Source organism: Hyaena hyaena, unplaced genomic scaffold (genome assembly GCF_003009895.1).
Source record: "Hyaena hyaena isolate Hyena2069 unplaced genomic scaffold, ASM300989v1 scaffold_7, whole genome shotgun sequence".
Taxonomy (NCBI): Eukaryota; Metazoa; Chordata; class Mammalia; order Carnivora; family Hyaenidae; genus Hyaena; species Hyaena hyaena.
The window spans coordinates 8,182,022-8,201,329 of record NW_024080639.1 but is presented as its reverse complement, the minus strand read 5'-3'; the positions used below and the strand labels follow the sequence as shown (position 1 = coordinate 8,201,329).

General features: G+C 39.0%; 2 protein-coding genes across 2 annotated transcripts in view; one reads left to right on the top strand and one right to left on the bottom strand.

The window, feature by feature from the left end:
* Positions 1-8,358, bottom strand: part of VPS35 (VPS35 retromer complex component) — a 29,970-nt gene extending 21,612 nt beyond the window's left edge. The window contains exons 1-3 of the mRNA XM_039241654.1: positions 8,283-8,358; positions 1,972-2,070; positions 630-726 (exon numbers count right to left, since the gene is read on the bottom strand). Of these exons, the coding sequence (XP_039097585.1) occupies positions 630-726; positions 1,972-2,070; positions 8,283-8,285 (199 nt within the window). The 5' untranslated portion in view covers positions 8,286-8,358. The remainder of the gene's footprint in view (positions 1-629; positions 727-1,971; positions 2,071-8,282) is intronic.
* A 325-nt stretch (positions 8,359-8,683) lies between these two features.
* Positions 8,684-15,821, top strand: ORC6 (origin recognition complex subunit 6). The gene is made up of 7 exons (XM_039241665.1): positions 8,684-8,913; positions 10,095-10,224; positions 11,635-11,798; positions 12,012-12,101; positions 13,156-13,268; positions 14,017-14,085; positions 15,256-15,821. The coding sequence occupies exons 1-7, from the start codon at positions 8,849-8,851 to the stop codon at positions 15,381-15,383; spliced, it is 759 nt and encodes a 252-aa protein (XP_039097596.1). The 5' UTR covers positions 8,684-8,848; the 3' UTR covers positions 15,384-15,821.
* Positions 15,822-19,308: the final 3,487 nt, after the last annotated feature.

Below are 19,308 nucleotides of genomic sequence, written 5' to 3'. Positions count from 1 at the left end.
AAAAAATAAAATAAAGGTAGGGGCACCTGGGTGGCTCAGTTGGTTCAGCATCTGACTTTGGCTGAGGTAATGATTTCATGGTTCATGGGTTTGAGCCCCGCATCAGGCTCTGTGCTGACAGCTCAGAGTTTGGAGCCTGCTTCAGATTCTGTGTCTCCCTCTCTCTCTGCCCATCCCCTGCTCATGCTCTGACTCTGTCTCTCAAAAATAAATAGATGTTAAAAAAAGAAAAAATTTAAAGATGTGTGGTAAAGCAAAGGGGTCTAAACAAGGGCTGCCTAACAGACTACTGGAGGGTTTTGAAATGGCGCAGCATAGAATTCATTTCCATTTCAGAATACTGCATAACAAAATCTAAGCAATAAAGAACTAACCACGTAATAGCCTCAATATCCTTCATGAAGGGACTGGAAATTGCAACAACGTATTTAAAGAAGTTTAAGAATAGAAAAAGGGTTTCTGATATTCAGTTTTTCTTTTTCTTACTTACAAAATTTCCATGGAGAAGTACTATTTGGTTAAGACAATGAAAAATAATGTGAAGCCAGAAAAGCATAATAAGGAACAAACAAAATATGGCCTTATCAAGAAAAAAAGTATGTTGAAAATCTTCAACATTCAAAAGATACAAAGTTCATAGTAGCTCTTCGGTGATAACATAGACGTCCGGAGTTCACCAAGCATATTAGAAGCATGTTTCAGAGCATCCATAAGCTTGTTTTTGTCCTACAGAAATACCAAGAGAATTGATGAGTAAGCTTAATTTAAATAAACATTTAACTTGGATTTGTTACATAGTATGTAGTACTTAATATATTTTAATCTCATGCAAAACAGGTTTAGTTTCACTTTGCCTTCTCTCTCCTGAAAAAAAAAAAAAGATTCATGGTTCACCAGGACAGCAAGGCTTATTAGCAAGTCATATGTAACTAGGACTGCAAATTTCCTGGCATAACTCTCATCTTTTCAATCCCTAGTGACTATGAAACTAGATCCATTAATTCACATTTCCTACAATCAAGAGGGCTGGCACACTAATTCTTTTAATACAAGATATTATCCTGACAATGGCTTTGTCACAAGTAAAGACTCTTCAGAGATGTCTGAAATGACCATCCTTTTAAGTATGCTTTCCTCCTCACAATGCCCATGTGTCCACTAAACACATAATTGCAACCAATGCCTTTAGATACAGAAAGCAATATTCAGACTCTGAAAAAACAGAAGCAAGCAGTATCAAGTTCCATACCCACCCATCTTCTCTATTCCAAGACACATTTTTTTGCAAGGAAAAAACACAATAGATACAATTGGTTACAACAGCATATCTCTAAGCTTTAGAAACTATAAGATACTTTACAAAGGTATGATTATTATCATCATCATCAGAGCAACTTATAACTTGAAGTACCAGCTTATTTGGTTCCATTTCATAAATTTTAATGCAGAGAATCTAGTTTCTATATAGATTACTTCCTACCCTGTCTTTTAGAATATAAAAACACAGAAGTTGGTTTAAGTATAATTTTCAAGTTGGTTGCTGCAAAAAATATGTTATCTATTCAGGATAGAAACAAAAAGTCTTCAAGATAGGCAAAAAGCTGAATAATCCAAATTGAAAGCTTTTAAATATATTTACTCAACAAATGTTTATTTAGCACCCATTATGTGTCAAGTACTCCTCAGGTTTGACATATAGAATCAATGAGGCTAGTAACTAAGGTCAAATATTGGTATGTGGATCAACACTGCGTGTAAAGAGATGATAGGGTCTCTTGTCCTCCTGGAGCTTCCATTCTGGTAGAGAAGACAGACAATCCCAAATGATAAATGCAAATACAAGTAAACAGGACTCTGTTAGAGTTGCTCCACACAGTGCTTGAGGGAGGTAGGACAATAACAGAAGCAATGGTGCTATATAACTTTAGAAAACACAGACTGCAATTTTGCCTCCCATATTGACATTCTTACCAGGCATCTCTTCATCTGGAATGACTGGACTTTCACAGCCTGAATGGCTTCATCCAAGAGCTTTTCCTGCTCATCCTGAGGTGACTGCTGTGTTGTAGGCTGAAAAATAAAAATATTTCCATTAATGTTCCATTAGCACTCTCTTCTAATCTGTTTTTTCTGGGGGGCCTGGGTGGCTCAGTGGGTGAAGCATCTGACCCTTGATTTCCGCTCAGGTCACAATCTTGCATTTCAAGGGATCCAGCCTCATGTGGGTGGAGCCTGCACAGGATTGATTCTCTCTCCCTCCCTCCCGCCCTCTGTCCTGCCCACACCACTGCAGCACCCATGCGTTTCATGTACTCTCTTTCTTTCAAATTAAACTTTTAAAAATAAAATTAAAAAAATTAAAAATCTTTTATCTTCTTAGTTCTAGCCATAGCCCTTTCCCAAGGCTTTCATATAGACTAATTCCAGTTCTAGATCTCAAACCCATTTATCTATTTTTTTTATTATTATTTTTAATGTTTTATTTATTTCTAGGAGAGAGAGAGAGACAGCGTGAACAGGGGAGGGTCAGAGAGAGAGGGAGTCACAGGCTGAAACAGGCTCCAGGCTCCGAGCTGGCAGTCAGCACAGAGCCCGACGTGGGGCTCGAACCCACGAACCGCGAGATCATGACCTAAGCGAAAGTCGGACGTTTAACCGACTAAGCCACCCAGGCGCCCCCCCATTTATCTATTTTTGACAACTATTAAACCAAGAGCTATATTAAGTCACCTAAGTTAATAGCATAATAATGCCAAAGGGCAACAGTAATGTGTACAGAATTTCTTCTCTCTCCGAAACTGATTCAAAATTCTTATAGCAGGCTGGCCTCAAAAAACATGTGGTGTTAGTTTGAATCCAACCAGAACACAGCCATCCAATCAATCTAGTCTTTGTGATAGGTATAGTCTAACCCAAATCTCTAAAAGCCTCTTTTTTTCTCCATACTAGTTTTCATCTGCATTTTAGTCTATTCTTAGATCAAGAAACCAGTTTATGAAACACTGACCTTCTCGGGCAATATAGAGCAAGGAATTAAAGACCTCAGAAATAAAACAGCTGAAATTACTATTAGTGAGTGATGTAGAAGACCATAAGGAGTACTCTCAAGTTCATTTCAAATAGAGAAATCTACAGTTATAATGGACAACATATTATGTAGATAGTCTTCTCTTTGTTATCAGCAAAACCCTGTTTGCAAAATTAACCTGTCAAGCAGAATTAACTATGCCATCCTTTATGCTATATAAACACTGTGTTTACACCTCTATTGCAGTATGCATTGTATTGCAATTATAAATGATGGCCATTTTTATATTATGTTATGTGACATTCACAAATGTTCACTGTAGGAAGGAATGAGCTGGTTTTAGAATGTTTAGGTTATGTATTTAATTAAAAATGACTAAAGAATCAACAGATGAATGGTTAAGTCGTATACACATATACATAAACTGGAATATTATTCAGTCATGAAAAGGAACAAAGTAGTGATTGATAATGAATGAAATGACAGTGGAGAATAGTGATTGACATGAATGAAACTAAAAAAACATTTTGCTAAGTGAAAGAAGCCAGACACAAAAGATCACATACTATATGAGTCCATTCATATGAAATATACAGAACAGACAAATCATTCATAGAAACAGAAAGTAGAGAGGTGCCTGGGAGGCTCAGCTGGTTAAGCTTCTGATTTTGGCTCAGGTCATTATCCCATGGTTTGTGAGTTCAAGCCCTGCACAGGGCACTCTGAGCCACTTCTGATCCTCTGTCTGCCTCTCTCTGCCTGTCTCCCGCTCAGGCACACACATGTGCACAACTGTGCTCTATCAGTCAAAAATAAACAAACATTAAAAAAAAGAAAGAAAGCGGGGCGCCTGGGTGGCTTAGTCGGTTAAGCGTCCGACTTTCTCTTAGGTCATGATCTCACGGTTCGTGGGTTCGAGCCCCGCGTCGGGCTCTGTGCTGACTGCCAGCTCAGAGCCTGGAGCCTGTGTCAGTCTGTGACTCCCTCTCTCTCTGACCCCCCCTGCTCACGCTGTCTCTCTCTCTCTCCTAGAAATAAATAAAACATTTAAAAAAAAAAAAAAAGAAAGAAAGAAAGAAAGAAAATACATTGGTGCTTACCAGAAGAGAGTGGGGGAATAACTGCTTAATGAGTACAGGGTTTCCCTTGAGTGATAAAAATGTTTTGGAACTGGACAGAAATAGCTGCAAAACATCTGCAAATATACTAATGTCACTAAACTAGTCACTTTAAAATGGCTAATGTTATATAAATTTCACTTTATTAAAAAAAAATAACCAAAGATAAAATGCCTCTTACACAATGAGATGGAGAGGAAGGCAGCGAAGACTGACATATAAATATGAAAGTTAAATCTGGTCTGTTCCAATATATAACAATCAAAGTAACACTGAATTCGAGAGTAAGAAAAACCATATAAAACCCATTTTTGAATTATAATCACTTATAAAAATGTAAATGTTTTCTCTTGGTCTAATTTTGTAAAAAGGAGAAAAATTAATAATAAATGCCAAGCTCTCTATTTTTTTCCTATGGCAAACTCTAGTAACCTGTGCTTCCCTATGACCACACTTCTTCACAAGCATATACAAATTTCAAAGAAAAAGTTACGTCTCTTAAACTAAACTTAAAGGGAACATTAATTTACACAGAAGAACTATTAGTGTTAAAATGTTCATCTCAGAGGCAAAAACAACACAGCATCTGAGGATTCTGACTTAACGAAATTCACTATTCATCGTGGGCTAGTCCTCTGAGAACTTCAGTGACATCAAACTATGGTTTGGATTTTTTTTGCTCTTTATCTCTAGATGGAATAGATTTAACAATTATTAAAATCAACAGGTTTCATTCAGATGACCAACTAAAGAGATAAATATTGATACATCAAGAAATTTTTGTTATTTTTTTATTGTGGTAAAATATTTATAACATAAAATTTCCTATGTTAACCATTTTTAAGTGTAGAGTTCAGTGGCATTAAGTACATTCACACTGTTGCACAGTCATCACCACCATCCATCTCCAGCATCCTTTCATGTTTCCCAAGGAAAACTCTGTACCCATAAAATAATCTCCTATTCTCCACTCAATGCCAGGCAACCACCATTTACTTTCTCTTGAGTCTGACTTCTCTAGGTACCTCATATAAGTAGAATCATACACTTATGTTTCTGGCCATTTCAACTTAGCATGTCTTCAAGGTTCAATCATGTTGTACCATGTATCAGAGTTTCCTTTCCTTTTAAAGCCAAATAATATTCCATCATATGTATATACCATATTTTATCTATTCATTTATTGATGGGATATTTGGGTTGCTTCCACCTTTTGGCTATTCTGCATAAAATTACCTTAATATAGCAAATAAAACTGGTTACAAAGAGACTACAAACAATTGTAAAAATATCTGTATAGAACTAAATAGATTCAGTGATCTATAAATAAATAAAACTTTAGCAAAATTCTTCTATTTTGTATCAACTGGGTTTAAAATAGGAATAGAAACATAAACACAAAACGTAGAAAATTACAGGCTTATTATGAAGTAGACTACAAATGAAGAACTAAAGCTATAATAAAGAAATGCATTTTTAGATATTACTCCCAGGACAATGTAGTTATTATACAAATGAAGCCACTATACGGCTATTCCAAGGGAGTGTCTTGATGCCCTCCCTGGGAAGTGTCACATAGGATAAGAACATAAGAACTGTTATGAACACGCTCTCATTAAACATGAGCCAGGTAATCAATGTCTTCTCACTTATCGAAGTGGTTACCCATTTACAAATGACTTTATACTTAGCAGTTAGATGGGTCAGAGAAAAATGGAAACACTAAAGAATCAAGATCAAATTACATTTGTGATTAACCTCACTTTAGCTTGAGACCCAGGCCAAACAGTCCTCCTAAGTCTATACAATTACAAGGTTCAGAGAAAGACAGAGAAAATGATCCATTATGAACGAATCACTTATAAAACTACTCTCCATTCAAACAACATGCATTCATTTCCTCTTCTATCAAACAGAAACAGTAAGCGTACTTACACTATTAAGAGGAATAAATGAAATGACACAGATAGAGCTCAGAACATGCCTATCACTTAGTAATAAGCACTTTTTAAGTGTTATTATTATTATACCCTCCCCCTTAGATAAAAGCAATTATCTCCACCCATCCTAGCCACTTATTTATTGGTCCATCTCTTCACTGATATACTGTAGATGTAATCCTAACACAATGCATATCAACTATAAAATGAAAATAACCACTCACAAAGATATAGAATTTCATCATATTTAATGAAAGCGCTATTTTATTTTTGTCAGAATCAAAAGTTTTGTATTTTGTATTTTCTTTTGCTTTCTTCCCTTCCCTTCCACAAAAATTACAACTGAAATAGGGAGCATTAAGGATGATGAGGGCTTGGAAACCTCAAAATATAATCTGAACACTAAACTGGCTCCAACTTCATTTACCCATAAATTTCTCCAGGAATTCTCTGTTGGTAAACACCATGAGCATTCACTTCTCTCAGCTTCACCTGTTGGCAATGCTCTTTCTTCTCCACCCGGAGAATTTCTGTCTCAGTTCACATGTCATTTTCTGTAGTCTTTTTCAGCCTCTGAAGCAGAATTCTCTCCCTCCATGACCCCACAACACTGAGTTGACAGTACTACTAAAGCAAGACTTAATATTACAGTAAGTTCCATAAGCATATCTTCCCTGTTAGACACTCCTTAAGCTCTTGGACAGCAAGGACCATGTTTGTTTCCAGTGCCTAGCACAGTTCATGACATTAGAAGGCATTCAAATGCTTGAACTGAACTGGATCCCAGAATTTTAGGTCTGACATGAGCCAAAGGAGACAACAGTTGTTTTCACTGAGACTCAAAGAAGAATGAATGACTCGCCCATTTCATAGAAACACTGACTGTGAAAAGATTGATACCCAAGTTTCCTTTCCCAAAAATGTCCATGAGGACAGGACTGTGTGTCCAGTTCACTGCTCCAAACTGGTTCACCCAGTACAGAACTGGAGTGTATATCAGATCCTTAATTAAGTGCTTTCCATTACAAAACACCGTAAACATCAATACATAAATGTTGAGAAACTGACACATCCTCATTAAATTTTTACATCTCCTTCTATCAGCTCTCTGTTGTAAAAAATCTGAGAAATAAACAAAATCATCTTGTAGTGCATTATATGAAAGTAGTATATGTCAAACATTTAATCCTGCTTTCTGGCATTAATACATTTAAAATGAAGTCTGTTTCCAGGCTTACAGGTTTATGGAAGCCTGTCTACATGGAGTGAATAATGAGATCATTAAAATTAACATAGAATACATCAACACCCAAAAATATTGTTTATACACTGCAGACTATGTCAAAAGCTAATAAAATGCAAGTGTCAACTTGCCTTTGTGGAAACTAGGCACATGGATTTACATTTTGAGGAAGTTCAAGTTTACAGGCCAATAGCCACACCACGATTTGCTGCCATCACGAAGAAGCGCTAACGAGAATGAATGCCTACTTCCAGCAAATAAAATACTTGGATTTTATCAATGAGGAAGCATGTAAGAGGGCCAAGGTGCCCAATGAACAAACATTAAAGGAAACAAGAAGTCTCCTTTCTCTCCGAATTAATGGATACAAGACAGCAGGAGTCCTTCCAAGAAATTCACGTAAGTGAGTCCCTAGAATTCGCTGACAAACACTGCCGAAAAAAGCCAGGGCACCATTTGGCCCCTCCGGTAGGTATTTCTAGTACAAAAGGGCGTGGGGACTACCAGGCACAAAGGTGGAAACGCACGCCAGCGACAGAGCAACCTCTGGGCGGATCCCTATGCCACCTCTGAGTCTCCCGCCCTCCGCATGCCCCCGACCCAGCCTGACGCTCACACCAGGTACTCCCCTCAAAGAGCGATGGAGGACTACTCCACTCAGAGGTGTGGGCAGGCCTCCATGGACCTCAGAGCCCACAGGCCGAGTCACCTCCCCGGAAAGGCCACCCCATCCAGAGGAAGAGTCGCGATCAGTAGCCGCCGCCCACCCCGTCTCGGATCTGGCCGCCTGCGGCCTTCCCCGGCCTGTCCTCATCCCGCAGGCCAAGCCGGGCTGGTCTTAGCCCCGATTGGGCTGCAGGACACCAACTCCACCCGCAGGGCTCCAGGGCGGTAGGAGAGCGCAGGGATTCAAAGAAGGGTCGGCCCGGGGCCCGTCGCCCCTCAACACTTACCATGGCGACTCCCCAAAGCCTGCAGCAAGCAGCACCAACCCCGCGCGAAGCCTCCTGCGGTCAGGTGACGCTGCGGCCTCTCCAAACCCCGCCCTCCTTAGCCCCGCCCTCAGGCCCTGAAGGCGGCTCGTCGATTGGCCCTCTTCTAGGAACTCAAGTCTCGCGTGTTTATTGGCTCTTGCCACTTATCCGTGGACTGACGGACTTGGGTTCCAGCCAGTCCCTCCACAGTGTATGAGAAGGGGCGGGGAGGTGCACGATAGCGGGGAATCTCTCGGCTGCAGGAAGGAGACAGCAGGAAGTAAAGGCATCGTTTGAGTAGTTTGTCAAGACACGAGGAATATAAGGAGGGGGAGCTGCCGGTCCAAGATCACCTGTCCGGGGGCGTGCAATCTCGTTGCGCTTGCGCAAAAGGAAGACTAGGCTTGATTTGTGGAACGGGCTCAGCATCTTGTCCCAACCAATCCAGATTCAGTAGAGGGGTGGGGCCTGGACCTCACTGGCGGGCTCGGCGTTTGCGCGCGGATTTCGTTGTGTCGCAGCTGTTCGCGAGAGTAGTTGGCGCCATGGAGTCCGGGCTGATCAGGCGTTTAGCACCGCGTTTGGGTATTGCTGAGCCAGATGTGCTAAGGTGGGTTTGGCCGTGCACGCCTCAGCGGGCCTTGGATTCCCCTCAGGCGAGTCCCGAGTCATTCCCGCAAGTCGGGCGGCGCTGGAGTGAAGGGGAGTGGGGACGCCGGAGCTGGGTAGGATTAGGCCCTATCGCAGGAAAAACTTCCCAGCGGTGAGCTTTTATGAGCCGGCAAGAAGGGAAGATTGTAGATGTCTTTAGAAACAGCTGGCTTTGTGGGAAGGGGAAAGTCGGAGAACTTACGTCGTTCCGTAGGTATTTATTGAGGTGAGCCACACAGACTTCCATGGAGGTCTGTCTATGACAGAACTGGGAGAAAACTAAACTGGATGATATGCGGGCACACGGGGGTGGGGAGGAGCACAGAGCATGCCCTAGCTGCTGCTTTTGATTAAAAAAAAAAAAAAAATCCCAAAAAGGCCTCGGAGGGGCTGCCATTTTTGTTGAGACCAGATTGATAGAAAGTGCCAGCCATGGGAGGATGTGGGAAGAGCAGCACAAAAAAATCACTTTGTACAATCCAGGATTAGAAATAAAGCTGTTGGTGGCGGAAGCATGGAGAGCAAGACAAGGCCCGACACCTTTGGCGGTCAGTTGAGGGAGGGAAAGGAAAGCAGTTCTTAAAAGAGTTGAAGTAAGACCTTCTGAAATCAGTAATCGTTTAGACATTCTCAGAGTGTGGTTCCTGGACCAGCAATATCAGTATCATCTTGGCACTCCTACGAAATGCAAATTCTTGGGTCTCTGTTCAGGCCTATTATCAGAAACTCTGAGGGTGGGACCCAGCAATCTGTTTTCACAAGCCCCAAGGTGATTGTCTTGTACGTGAAAGTTGGAGAATCACTGATATAGAGGAAGGGGTGAAAAGAAGGAACCTTGGTATAACTGCCGGTCTCTGTAATAGTTCATATTTGTCCCAGTAATGGAAGGACGAAAAAAATTGGAGGGTTTTGTTTGTTTTTAAGAAATTGAAGAACTTACTTTTGCTGGAAATACTCAGTACAGTGGTGTCTGAAGTCAGGGCTGGTTTGGTCTTACAGAACCTTGTCTCCCACCCCCGCATAAACTTGCATGGGAGTTAGGCCCAGAATGAAGTTCACCAGACTGTATTTATTGTTTACCAAAGTGTTGGGCAAACTTCTGGAAAAGAGTTTTAGTGAACATGTTGCCCTTACAACCAGGAAAGCAGAGGAGTACTTGCGACTGTCCCAGGTGAACTGCAATGGCCTGTCCGCACATACCACAGAAACCAGCAATGCGGTCATGTGCCTGGATCTTGCAGCTTCCTGTATGAAGTGCCCCTTGGACAGGGTAAGTAGGTTCCATTAAATGTCTAAATAATCCTCTGCAACACTGAAACGTAACCATATGTTTTAATTTCTGACTGGAGAGAGTACACTCTAAACTCTTCTGTTTCAGAATTTTCATGGCTATTATATAAGATTATTCTAGATAAACTTTAAGACCATTTTTGTCAAGTTGGAGAAAATATCCTTTACTCTTTTTTTTTTTTTTTTGATGTTTTATTTATTTCTTAGAAAAAGAGACAGCGTGAGCAGGGGAGGGTCAGAGAGAGAGGGAGACACAGAGTCTGAAACAGGCTCCAGGCTCTGAGCTGTGAGCACAGAGCCCGACCCGGGGCTTGAACCCACGAACTGCGAGATCATGCCCTGAGCCGAAGTCGTATGCTTAACCTACTGAGCCACCCAGGCGCCCCCTTACTCTTTACCATCTGGTTTCCTTAGCTTCCTTTTTCTTTACTTAAGACCATCTTTCATGCAGCTGCTAGCATCCTCCTAAAACGCATGCTTTAAAACCTAATGTGTGTTTTTCCAGTATCACAGTGGTTGAGAGCACAAGCTAGGAGTCAGGAAGAGTTAGATGTTGAGACTAAATCTCAATACCACCAGTTACTGGTGAGCCTCCAGTTTCCTCATTCATGTAATGGGGATAAGAATATCCATTTCACTGAATTTTTGTGAGGATTAAACCATATATGCATGTAACACACTTAACACAGTACATATCATATAATGATACATTCATTAAATGGTGGCATTGGCTCCCAATAGGTTGGCTCCCCTTACTGTCAAACTCTCCAGCCTCTCTTGAACACTAACCTCAAGCTACACTATTTACTTAAGATTATGCACTTTAATGACTTACAGCTTTATAAAGCAACCACTTTTTTTTTTAACCTGCATTTTTTTCTGGCTAGGTCTTACGTGACGCTGCCTTGCTATTACATCCTTCATGAAGCGTTCCTTGACTCTCCCAGGTGTAGTTGGTTGTTGATCCTCCTGTTTCCCAGTTACCCTCTCCTCTCCCCTTCCCTCCTCCACACAATCATCCTTCCCACTACGTCCCTCTGTCCTTTTGCCAGAAAATTGCACATTGGCACTTTTGTTGAAAAACAGGTGACCATATATGTGTTTCCTGTGTTTTTTTATTCACTTGTTGGCTGTAGTAACACTATGTTTTTTAAAATCATCTGTGCCTATGCATGACTGTCTTTCTAAAGTGTTGAGCTCCTTGAGAGCAGTACTTACCTCTGCCTGACATGATTACTGAGTTGACTAAATGAAGCTAAATATTTAGATAGTCTGTTGTCACAGAATTAATTAATTTTGAAAAGGTGATCTACCAAACAAATGTTTAAGGTCACCAGTATATCGAATGATTATGATAATTTTTGTGATTCATGCGTTTTTTCTTTTAAAGGTTTATTTTATTAAACTTTCTGGCTTGAATAAGAAGATGTATCAGAGCTGTCTTAAATCTTTTGAGTGTTTACTGGGCCTGAATTCAAATATTGGAATAAGAGATCTAGCTGTACAATTTAGCTGTACAGAGGCAGTGAACATGGCTTCAAAGATACTGCAAAGGTATGAAGCATAAAGAACCTTAATTGAAAATTTATACTGTTACATAAGGCAGAATTACCCAATGTGTTATTTTCAGTCTTAAAAAATAATATGGCAAGGTGACATAATGCATAGCTCATGCGTTTAAATAGCCTAATAAGTTCTGATATGCATTTTCAGTCCCTTTGAAATAATTTTTTAACAAATAATTCTTCAAACACTACTTTCCCTTAGCTATGAGTCCAGTCTTCCACAAACACAGCGGTTGGATCTCGACTTATCCAGGCCACTTTTCACCACTGCTGCACTACTTTCAGCATGCAAGTAAGTGTGCCTTTTAAGCCCCAATATGCAGCTCAAACTCAAAATCTCAAGATCCAAGAGTCCCATGCTCTTCTGACTTAGTCAGCCAGGCGCACCCAGGGTCTATCTACCTTTTATAAATGATGAAATCTGTCATTAAAACTAGTTTGTGATTATTCCAGTCATATCTTTTTTAGGTACCAATTGCAGCTGTTTTTCAAATAATTTAGAAAATACCAATGATAACTTTTTACATCTGAATCTTAAAATTTGGGGTTAACTGAAATGGTACCTTGGAAATATTCCTAATTGTTATCTTTGTCTAAAGTTGTCTTATTTTATCTTTCTGGGAAACTCCTTATAAAACAAAATATAGTTGTCCCGTAAAGACTGGGTTTCTTACAACCCAGCCTCTAATTTTGGTTGTTTAGTTCTATTAGCTACACACCTAGGACGATTAATTGGCATTCACAGAAAATGTCCCTTTGATTCAACAAAGATATGTGTATGTGGAGAAGGAGTATGGCTGCTGTTGCAAAAAACAGTAGTGACAAGTAACCCCACTTTTGAAACCAAATTACACAGAGCAAACAAAGGTTTGACTAGATTTGTTATCCTAAATAAGTCTGTTTTGTGTATTTCATTAGTAGTTGTTGTGGACTGGTAATTAGGAGGGACTTTGAGAGATGAAAGTGGTTTACATTCCTGTAGTATAAACATAAATATCATGGGTTAAAGTGAGTTGAACACTTAAAAATGCCATGATTGTCATTTAGCAAATTAGTAACATCTGAGATTACTGAGCGTTCTTCAAGGCATGAAGCACTAGATGAATGTCTTCTGTGTACCCCTATTGTTACATAACAGTCCCATTATATTTTAACTGTTAGTCCAATAAACAAATAAGTAGTCTTAAAAGGCAAATTTACATGATTATAGCTAATAATACATGTTTGGAAGAATGAGAAAACTAAACATAAAGCATGAGTGGAAAGGAAATAAGTTGATAATATGGTTGGCCAGAGAGATAGCTATATGGATCTTAAAAATAATAATTTATTAAATTCTTTTATAGGATTCTAAAGTTAAAGGTGGATAAAACTAAAATGGTAGCCACATCTGGTGTAAAAAAACCTATATTTGATCGACTATGTAAACAATTAGAGAAGATTGGGCAGCAGGCTGACAGTGAGTATTCATTCCATATTTCAAGAATGTGTTACTTGAAAATGTAAACCTGCTGGTAAAAGCCTAATATTTTCAAACTTGCAAAATGGCTGCTTTCCGAATTCTATATTTAATGTGGACCAGGTAAGTTTTTGGTGAGGATTTTTTTTTTCAAATAAAGTAGCTTAATAACCTTTAAAACTGATTATGGCAGAGAATGACAGATACCATGCACGTATAGATGGATGAGGAGGAACTTAACGGAGGATCATGGGGGAGAAGAAGGGGAAAAATAGTTGGGGAGAGGGAGGGAGGCAAAGCATGAGAGACTCTTGAATGCTGAGAACAAATTGAGAGCTGATGGGGGTGGGGAAAAGGGGAAGGAGGTGATGCGCATGGAAGAGGGCACTTGTGGGTATGAGCACTGGGTGTTATATGGAAACCAACTTGACAATAAACTGTTTAAGAAAAATAAATAAGTAAATAAAACAACTGATTATATGACTCCATGCCTTAAAAAGAGATTCTTTATTAACATGCTCCACTGTTAAATGTCAGCCTCCATATACATAAGCTAGAATAGAAAAAATTCTCAAGTCTGACAAGAGAAACCAAAGAAAAGAAGAGGGCAAGATCATTTGCCTTCTTCTTATCATAGTATTTGGTCAAAGTGTCTAATTTTTATTTGTGATCCAAAATGTGCCCAACTACTAAAATTGAGAATAGGAGGAAATTTAACCCTACTAACACATGTTTTTTTCCCTTAAAGGAGAGGCTGGAGATTCAACTACTCCACCACAGAAAAAAAAGAAGACAATGGTTGAACCTCCAGCAAAGGGTAAGTTGTATTAACATTGGACAAACTTTGAAATTAGTACAGTGGGATTAGTGTATAGTAAGTTTAATGCAGTGAATAGTCCTGTGCTGCTTTAGCTGCTTGCCTGATGAGTCCGATTTTAAATAAATCCTAACAATTATTTATTTGATAAGACCACTTTTCCAAGCAGTCATTTAAAGAAGTTAATCGAAATGTTGTGTAAGAACCTATCTGAAGCCAAACTGCTTAGGTTCAAATTCTACTTTAACACCCACTGGCTCTAGAACTTTAGAAAAGTCACTTAATTTCTGTAAGCCTCAATTTTCTTCTGTTGTGGTTAATATTAGCACCCACTTCATAGAATTGTGGTGAGGGTTGAATGAGATAATGTCATTGAAGTGCTTGGTTTAGTGCCTTGAAGCACAAGCTAAGTGTTTGATAAATGTTAACTGTTTTAAAGATGTTGAGTGCTTGGCTAGGAATTTACCCAAGGGATACAGAAATGCTGATGCATAGGAGTACGTGTACCCCAATGTTCATAGCAGCACTCTCCACAATAGCTAAAACATGGAAAGAGCCTAAGTGTCCATCAACAGATGAATGGATCAAGAAGATGTGGTTTATCTATACCATGGAATACTACATGGCAATGAGAAACAGTGAAATCTGGCCATGTGTAGCAACATGGATGGACCTTGAGGGTGTTATGCTGAGTGAAATAAGTCAGGCAAAGAAGGACAAATATCATATGTTTGCACGTATAGGAGGATTAGGAGGAACTTGACGGAGGAACAAGGGGGAGAAGAAGGGGGGAAATGGTGGGGGAAAGGGAGAGAGGCAAACCATGAGAGACTCTTGAATGCTGACAAAAACTGAGGACTGATGGATGTGGGGGGGAGGGGGGATGGGCATAGAGGAGGACACTTGTGGGGATGAGCACTGAGTGTTATGTGGAAACTAATTTGACAATAAACTAATAGTAAAAAAAAAAAAGAAAATACTTATAAAAAATCAAAATAAATAAATAAATAAAGATGTGGAGTGCTTGGAGTATAAGCAAAAACCTAATGTGTTAGCTGCTCATTCCACTTTTCAGCATTATATTCCATATTTTTACTTAATAAGATCTTTGAAACAAGTTTACTTTTTTCTTGTAAGAATTTTCAAACACTTAAAAATTTTCTTTCATAGAAACAGAGAAGGCAATAGACAGATCACATAAACTACAAAAAGATGAAGATCTGACACAGGATTATGAAGAGTGGAAAAGGAAGATTTTGGAAAATGCTGCCAAAGCACAAAAGGTTACAGCAGAGTGATTTCAGCTTCCAGACTGCCATAGGCTGCAAACTAATAGTTCATCTGCAACTTCAATGAAAATGTGAGGGCTTTGGAATTTTGTTTGAACTTTTATAACAAGGATCCAAAGACTATTGCCTTAATATCAAAGAAGCCAGTGCTGGGGCTGAGTTCTTGGCAGCAAGCTGGCTAGTGACATGGGCAACAAATTCATTAGGTCGGTCACAGTGCCTGATTGGCATGACTTTGGCTCCCCACAGGTCTGCATTCCTTCAAAGTGGAGCCATTTTAGTCTTTTGTTTTAAGCAAAAGACCATCTTCTGACCTATCGAGAATATAAAATTCAGATCTAAATGGAGGTCTTAGGGATTTTACTTAGGGTTTTTGTGTAAGTTTCTTGGTTTGACTAAATCAGTAAATGGTATAACCTAAGTTAATAAATGCTATTTTTATATGCATTCAGGTTGCCCTTGTCATTAGTTTGTGGGAGTCATTGCTATTTCAAAAGCTATCTACTCTAGCAGAAAAAAGCCATATGCTGAACCATAATGCTCGGTAGACCACAAACTCTTGAATCAGACTCTCAGTTTAAGATCCTGCTCAGCCACTTACTACCTATGGAACCTTGAGAAAATTAATTAACTTCTTCATGCCTCATCTATAAGTAGGACAAAGAATGGTGTCTACTTCATAGAATAATTTGCAGGTATATCTGAGCTGATACATATAAAACATTTAGCACAGTACCTGGTATAAGTAAGTATTTAGCATATGTTAGAACATAGAGAGAAATTCACATATAAGGGTCTCCTGTAATGAATTACACATTAACAGCATATTAACAAGTCAGATGTACTGAAGGTTATAAGAGCTTCAGTTTCCTCATTTACAAAATAGAGATATTCTCTGCCTTATAAGAATTAAAGGTAATATTTCTTTTTATAGAAATGCATAGTACTTAGAAGGCATTCACTAAATAGTAGCTCGTTATTTCATCTAAAATGAGTGAGTCTTTTCTTCGTTTATTTTAAGAAAGTATATAATTTGTTTTATTTGGTGCCAAGATTTAGATTTCTGGCTTTGGGTGAAAAGCAGTTTATCCATCACCAAGTAAACTTAGGCACATTCACTTTTTTTGTTTTTTAATTGTAAAATGCACCTAACATAAAATTTACCTTCTTAACCATTTTTAAATATATTGTTCAGTAGTGTTAAGTACATTCACACTGTTAGCAACCAATCTGCAGAGCTCTCTTCATCTTGTGTGGCTGATTACACCCATTAAACAACTTATTCCTCCCTCTCCTAATTGCTTCCCTGGCAGTTACCGTATGTTTATATCTGAATTTGGCTATGCTAGGTTGGTACCTCATATACATGGAATCAAGAGTATTTGTCTTTTTGTGAGTGGCATATTTCACTTAAAATTATATCCTTGAGGTTCATTCTCATAGCATATGCCAGAATTTCCTTCCTTTTTAAGATATTATAGTAGTCTGTGGTATAGATATACCACATTTTTATGTCTTTATTTTATTTTGAGAGAGACAAAGAGCAAGCTGGGGAGGGGCAGAGAGAGAGGGAGACAGGATCTGAAGCAGACTCCAGGCTCTGAGCTGTCAGCGCAGAGCCCTACATGGGGCTCGAACCCATGGACTGTGAGATCATGACCTGAGCCAAAGTCAGACATTTATCCTACTGAGCCACCCAGGCACCCCCACCACCTCTTCTTTATCCATTCATCAGTTGATGGACATTGGGGCTCTCTCCATAGTTTGCCTATTGTTGATAATGCTGCTGTGAACAGTGAGGTGCATGTACCCCTTCAAATCTGTATTTTATTATCCTATGGGTAAATACCTCATAATGCAATGACTGGATTGCATTTGACCTAATGCAGTTGCTGGATCATAGGGTAGTTCGATTTTTAACTTTTTGAGGAACCTCCATACTGTTCTTCAGAGTGACTGCACCAGTTTGCATTCCACCAACAATGCAAGAGGGTTCCTGTTTCTCTGAATCCACACCAATACCTGTTGTTTCTTGTGTTGCTAATTTTAGCCATTCTGAAAGGTGTGAGGGGATATCTCATGGTTTTGATTTGTATTTCCCTGTTGATGAGTTACATTGAGCATCTTTTCATGTCTGTTTAGCCATATGGATGTCTTCTTTGAAAAATACCTGTCTTATTTCTTAAATTTGTTTTTTGGGGTTATGAGTTTGGTAAGTTCTTTATAGATTTTGGATAATAACCTTTTATCAGATGTGTCATTTGCAGATATTTGACTTCTTCCTTGTTGATTTGGATGCCTTTTATTTCTTTTTGCTGTCTGATTGCTGAGGCTAGGACTTCTAACACTATGTTGAACAACAGTGGTGAGAGTGGACATCCTTGTCGTATTCCTGACTGTAGAGGAAAAGCTTTCATTTTTTTTCCTCATTGAGGATATTTGCTGTGGGTCTTTCATATATGTCCTTTATGATGTTGATGTATTTTCATCTATCCCTACTTTGTTGAGGGTTTATTAAGAATGGATGTGGGGCACCTGGGTGGCTTAGTCGGTTAAGCGTCCGACTTTTGCTTGGGTCATGATCTCGCGGTTCGTGGGTTCGGGCCCCGCGTCGGGCTCTGTGCTGACTGCCAGCTCAGAGCCTGGAGCCTGCTTCAGTCTGTGACTCCCTCTCTCTCTGACCCTCCCCTGCTCACGCTGTCTCTCTCTCTCTCCTAGAAATAAATAAAACATTAAAAAAAAAAAAAAAAACTTTAAAAAAGAATGGATGTTTAGGGGCACCTGGGTAGCTCAGTCAGTTAAGTGTCTGACTTCAGCTCAGGTCATGATCTCAGTTTGTGGGCTTGAGCCCTGTGTCAGGCTCTTTGCTGAACGCTTGCTCAGAGCCTGGAGCCTGCTTCAAATTCTGTGCCTCCTTTTTTCTCTGCCCCTCCCCTGCCCATGTTCTGTCTCACTGCCTCTCAAAAATAAATAAATGTAAAAAAAATTTTAAGTTGAAAGAATGGATGTGTATTTTTTCAAATGCTTTTTCTGCATCTGTTGAGAGAATCATATGGTTCTTATCCTTTCTTTTATGAATGTGGTGTATCGATTTGCAAATATTGAACCATCCCTGCAGCCCAGGAATAAATCTCACCTGATCTTGGTGAACAATTACTTTAACGTACTGTTGGATTCAATCTCCTAGTATCTTGCTGAGAATTTTTGGATCCATGTTCATTAGGGATATTGGCCTGTAATTCTCCTTTTTAGGGGAGGGGGTCTTTGGTTTTAGAATCAAGATAATATTTGATTCTCATAGAAGGCACTTGGAAGTTTTCCTTCCATTTCTATTTATGGAACAATTTGAAAAGAATAGGTATCAACTCTTCATAAATGTCTGGTAGAATTCCCCTAAGAATCCATCTGGCCCTAGACACTTGTTTGTTGGGAGATTTTTGATTACTGATTCAATTTCTTTGCTGGTTATGAGTTGTTCCATGTTTTCTATTTCTATTGCTTCAGGTTTGGTTATTTGTATTGTTTTTAGGAATATGTCCATTTCTTCTAGATTGCCCAGTTTGCTGGCATATAATTTTTCATAATATTCTCATGATTATTTGTATTGCTGTGATATTAGTTGTGATCTCTCCTCTTTCATTTGTGATTTTATTTATTTGGGTCCTTTCTCTTTTTGATAAGTCTGGAGAGTGGTTTATCAATTTTATTAATTCTTTCCAAGAAAGAGCTCTTAGTTTTACCCATCTGTTCTATTATTTTGTTTCTTTGTTTCTATATCATTTATTTCTGCTTTAATCTTTATTATATCCCCTCTTCTGCCTTTATGCTTTATTTGCTGTTACTTTTCTGGTTCCTTTAGATGTAAAGAAACAATCAGATTATATATTTGAGACTTTTTTTGCTTCTTGAGCTAGGCCTATATTGCAATATTCTT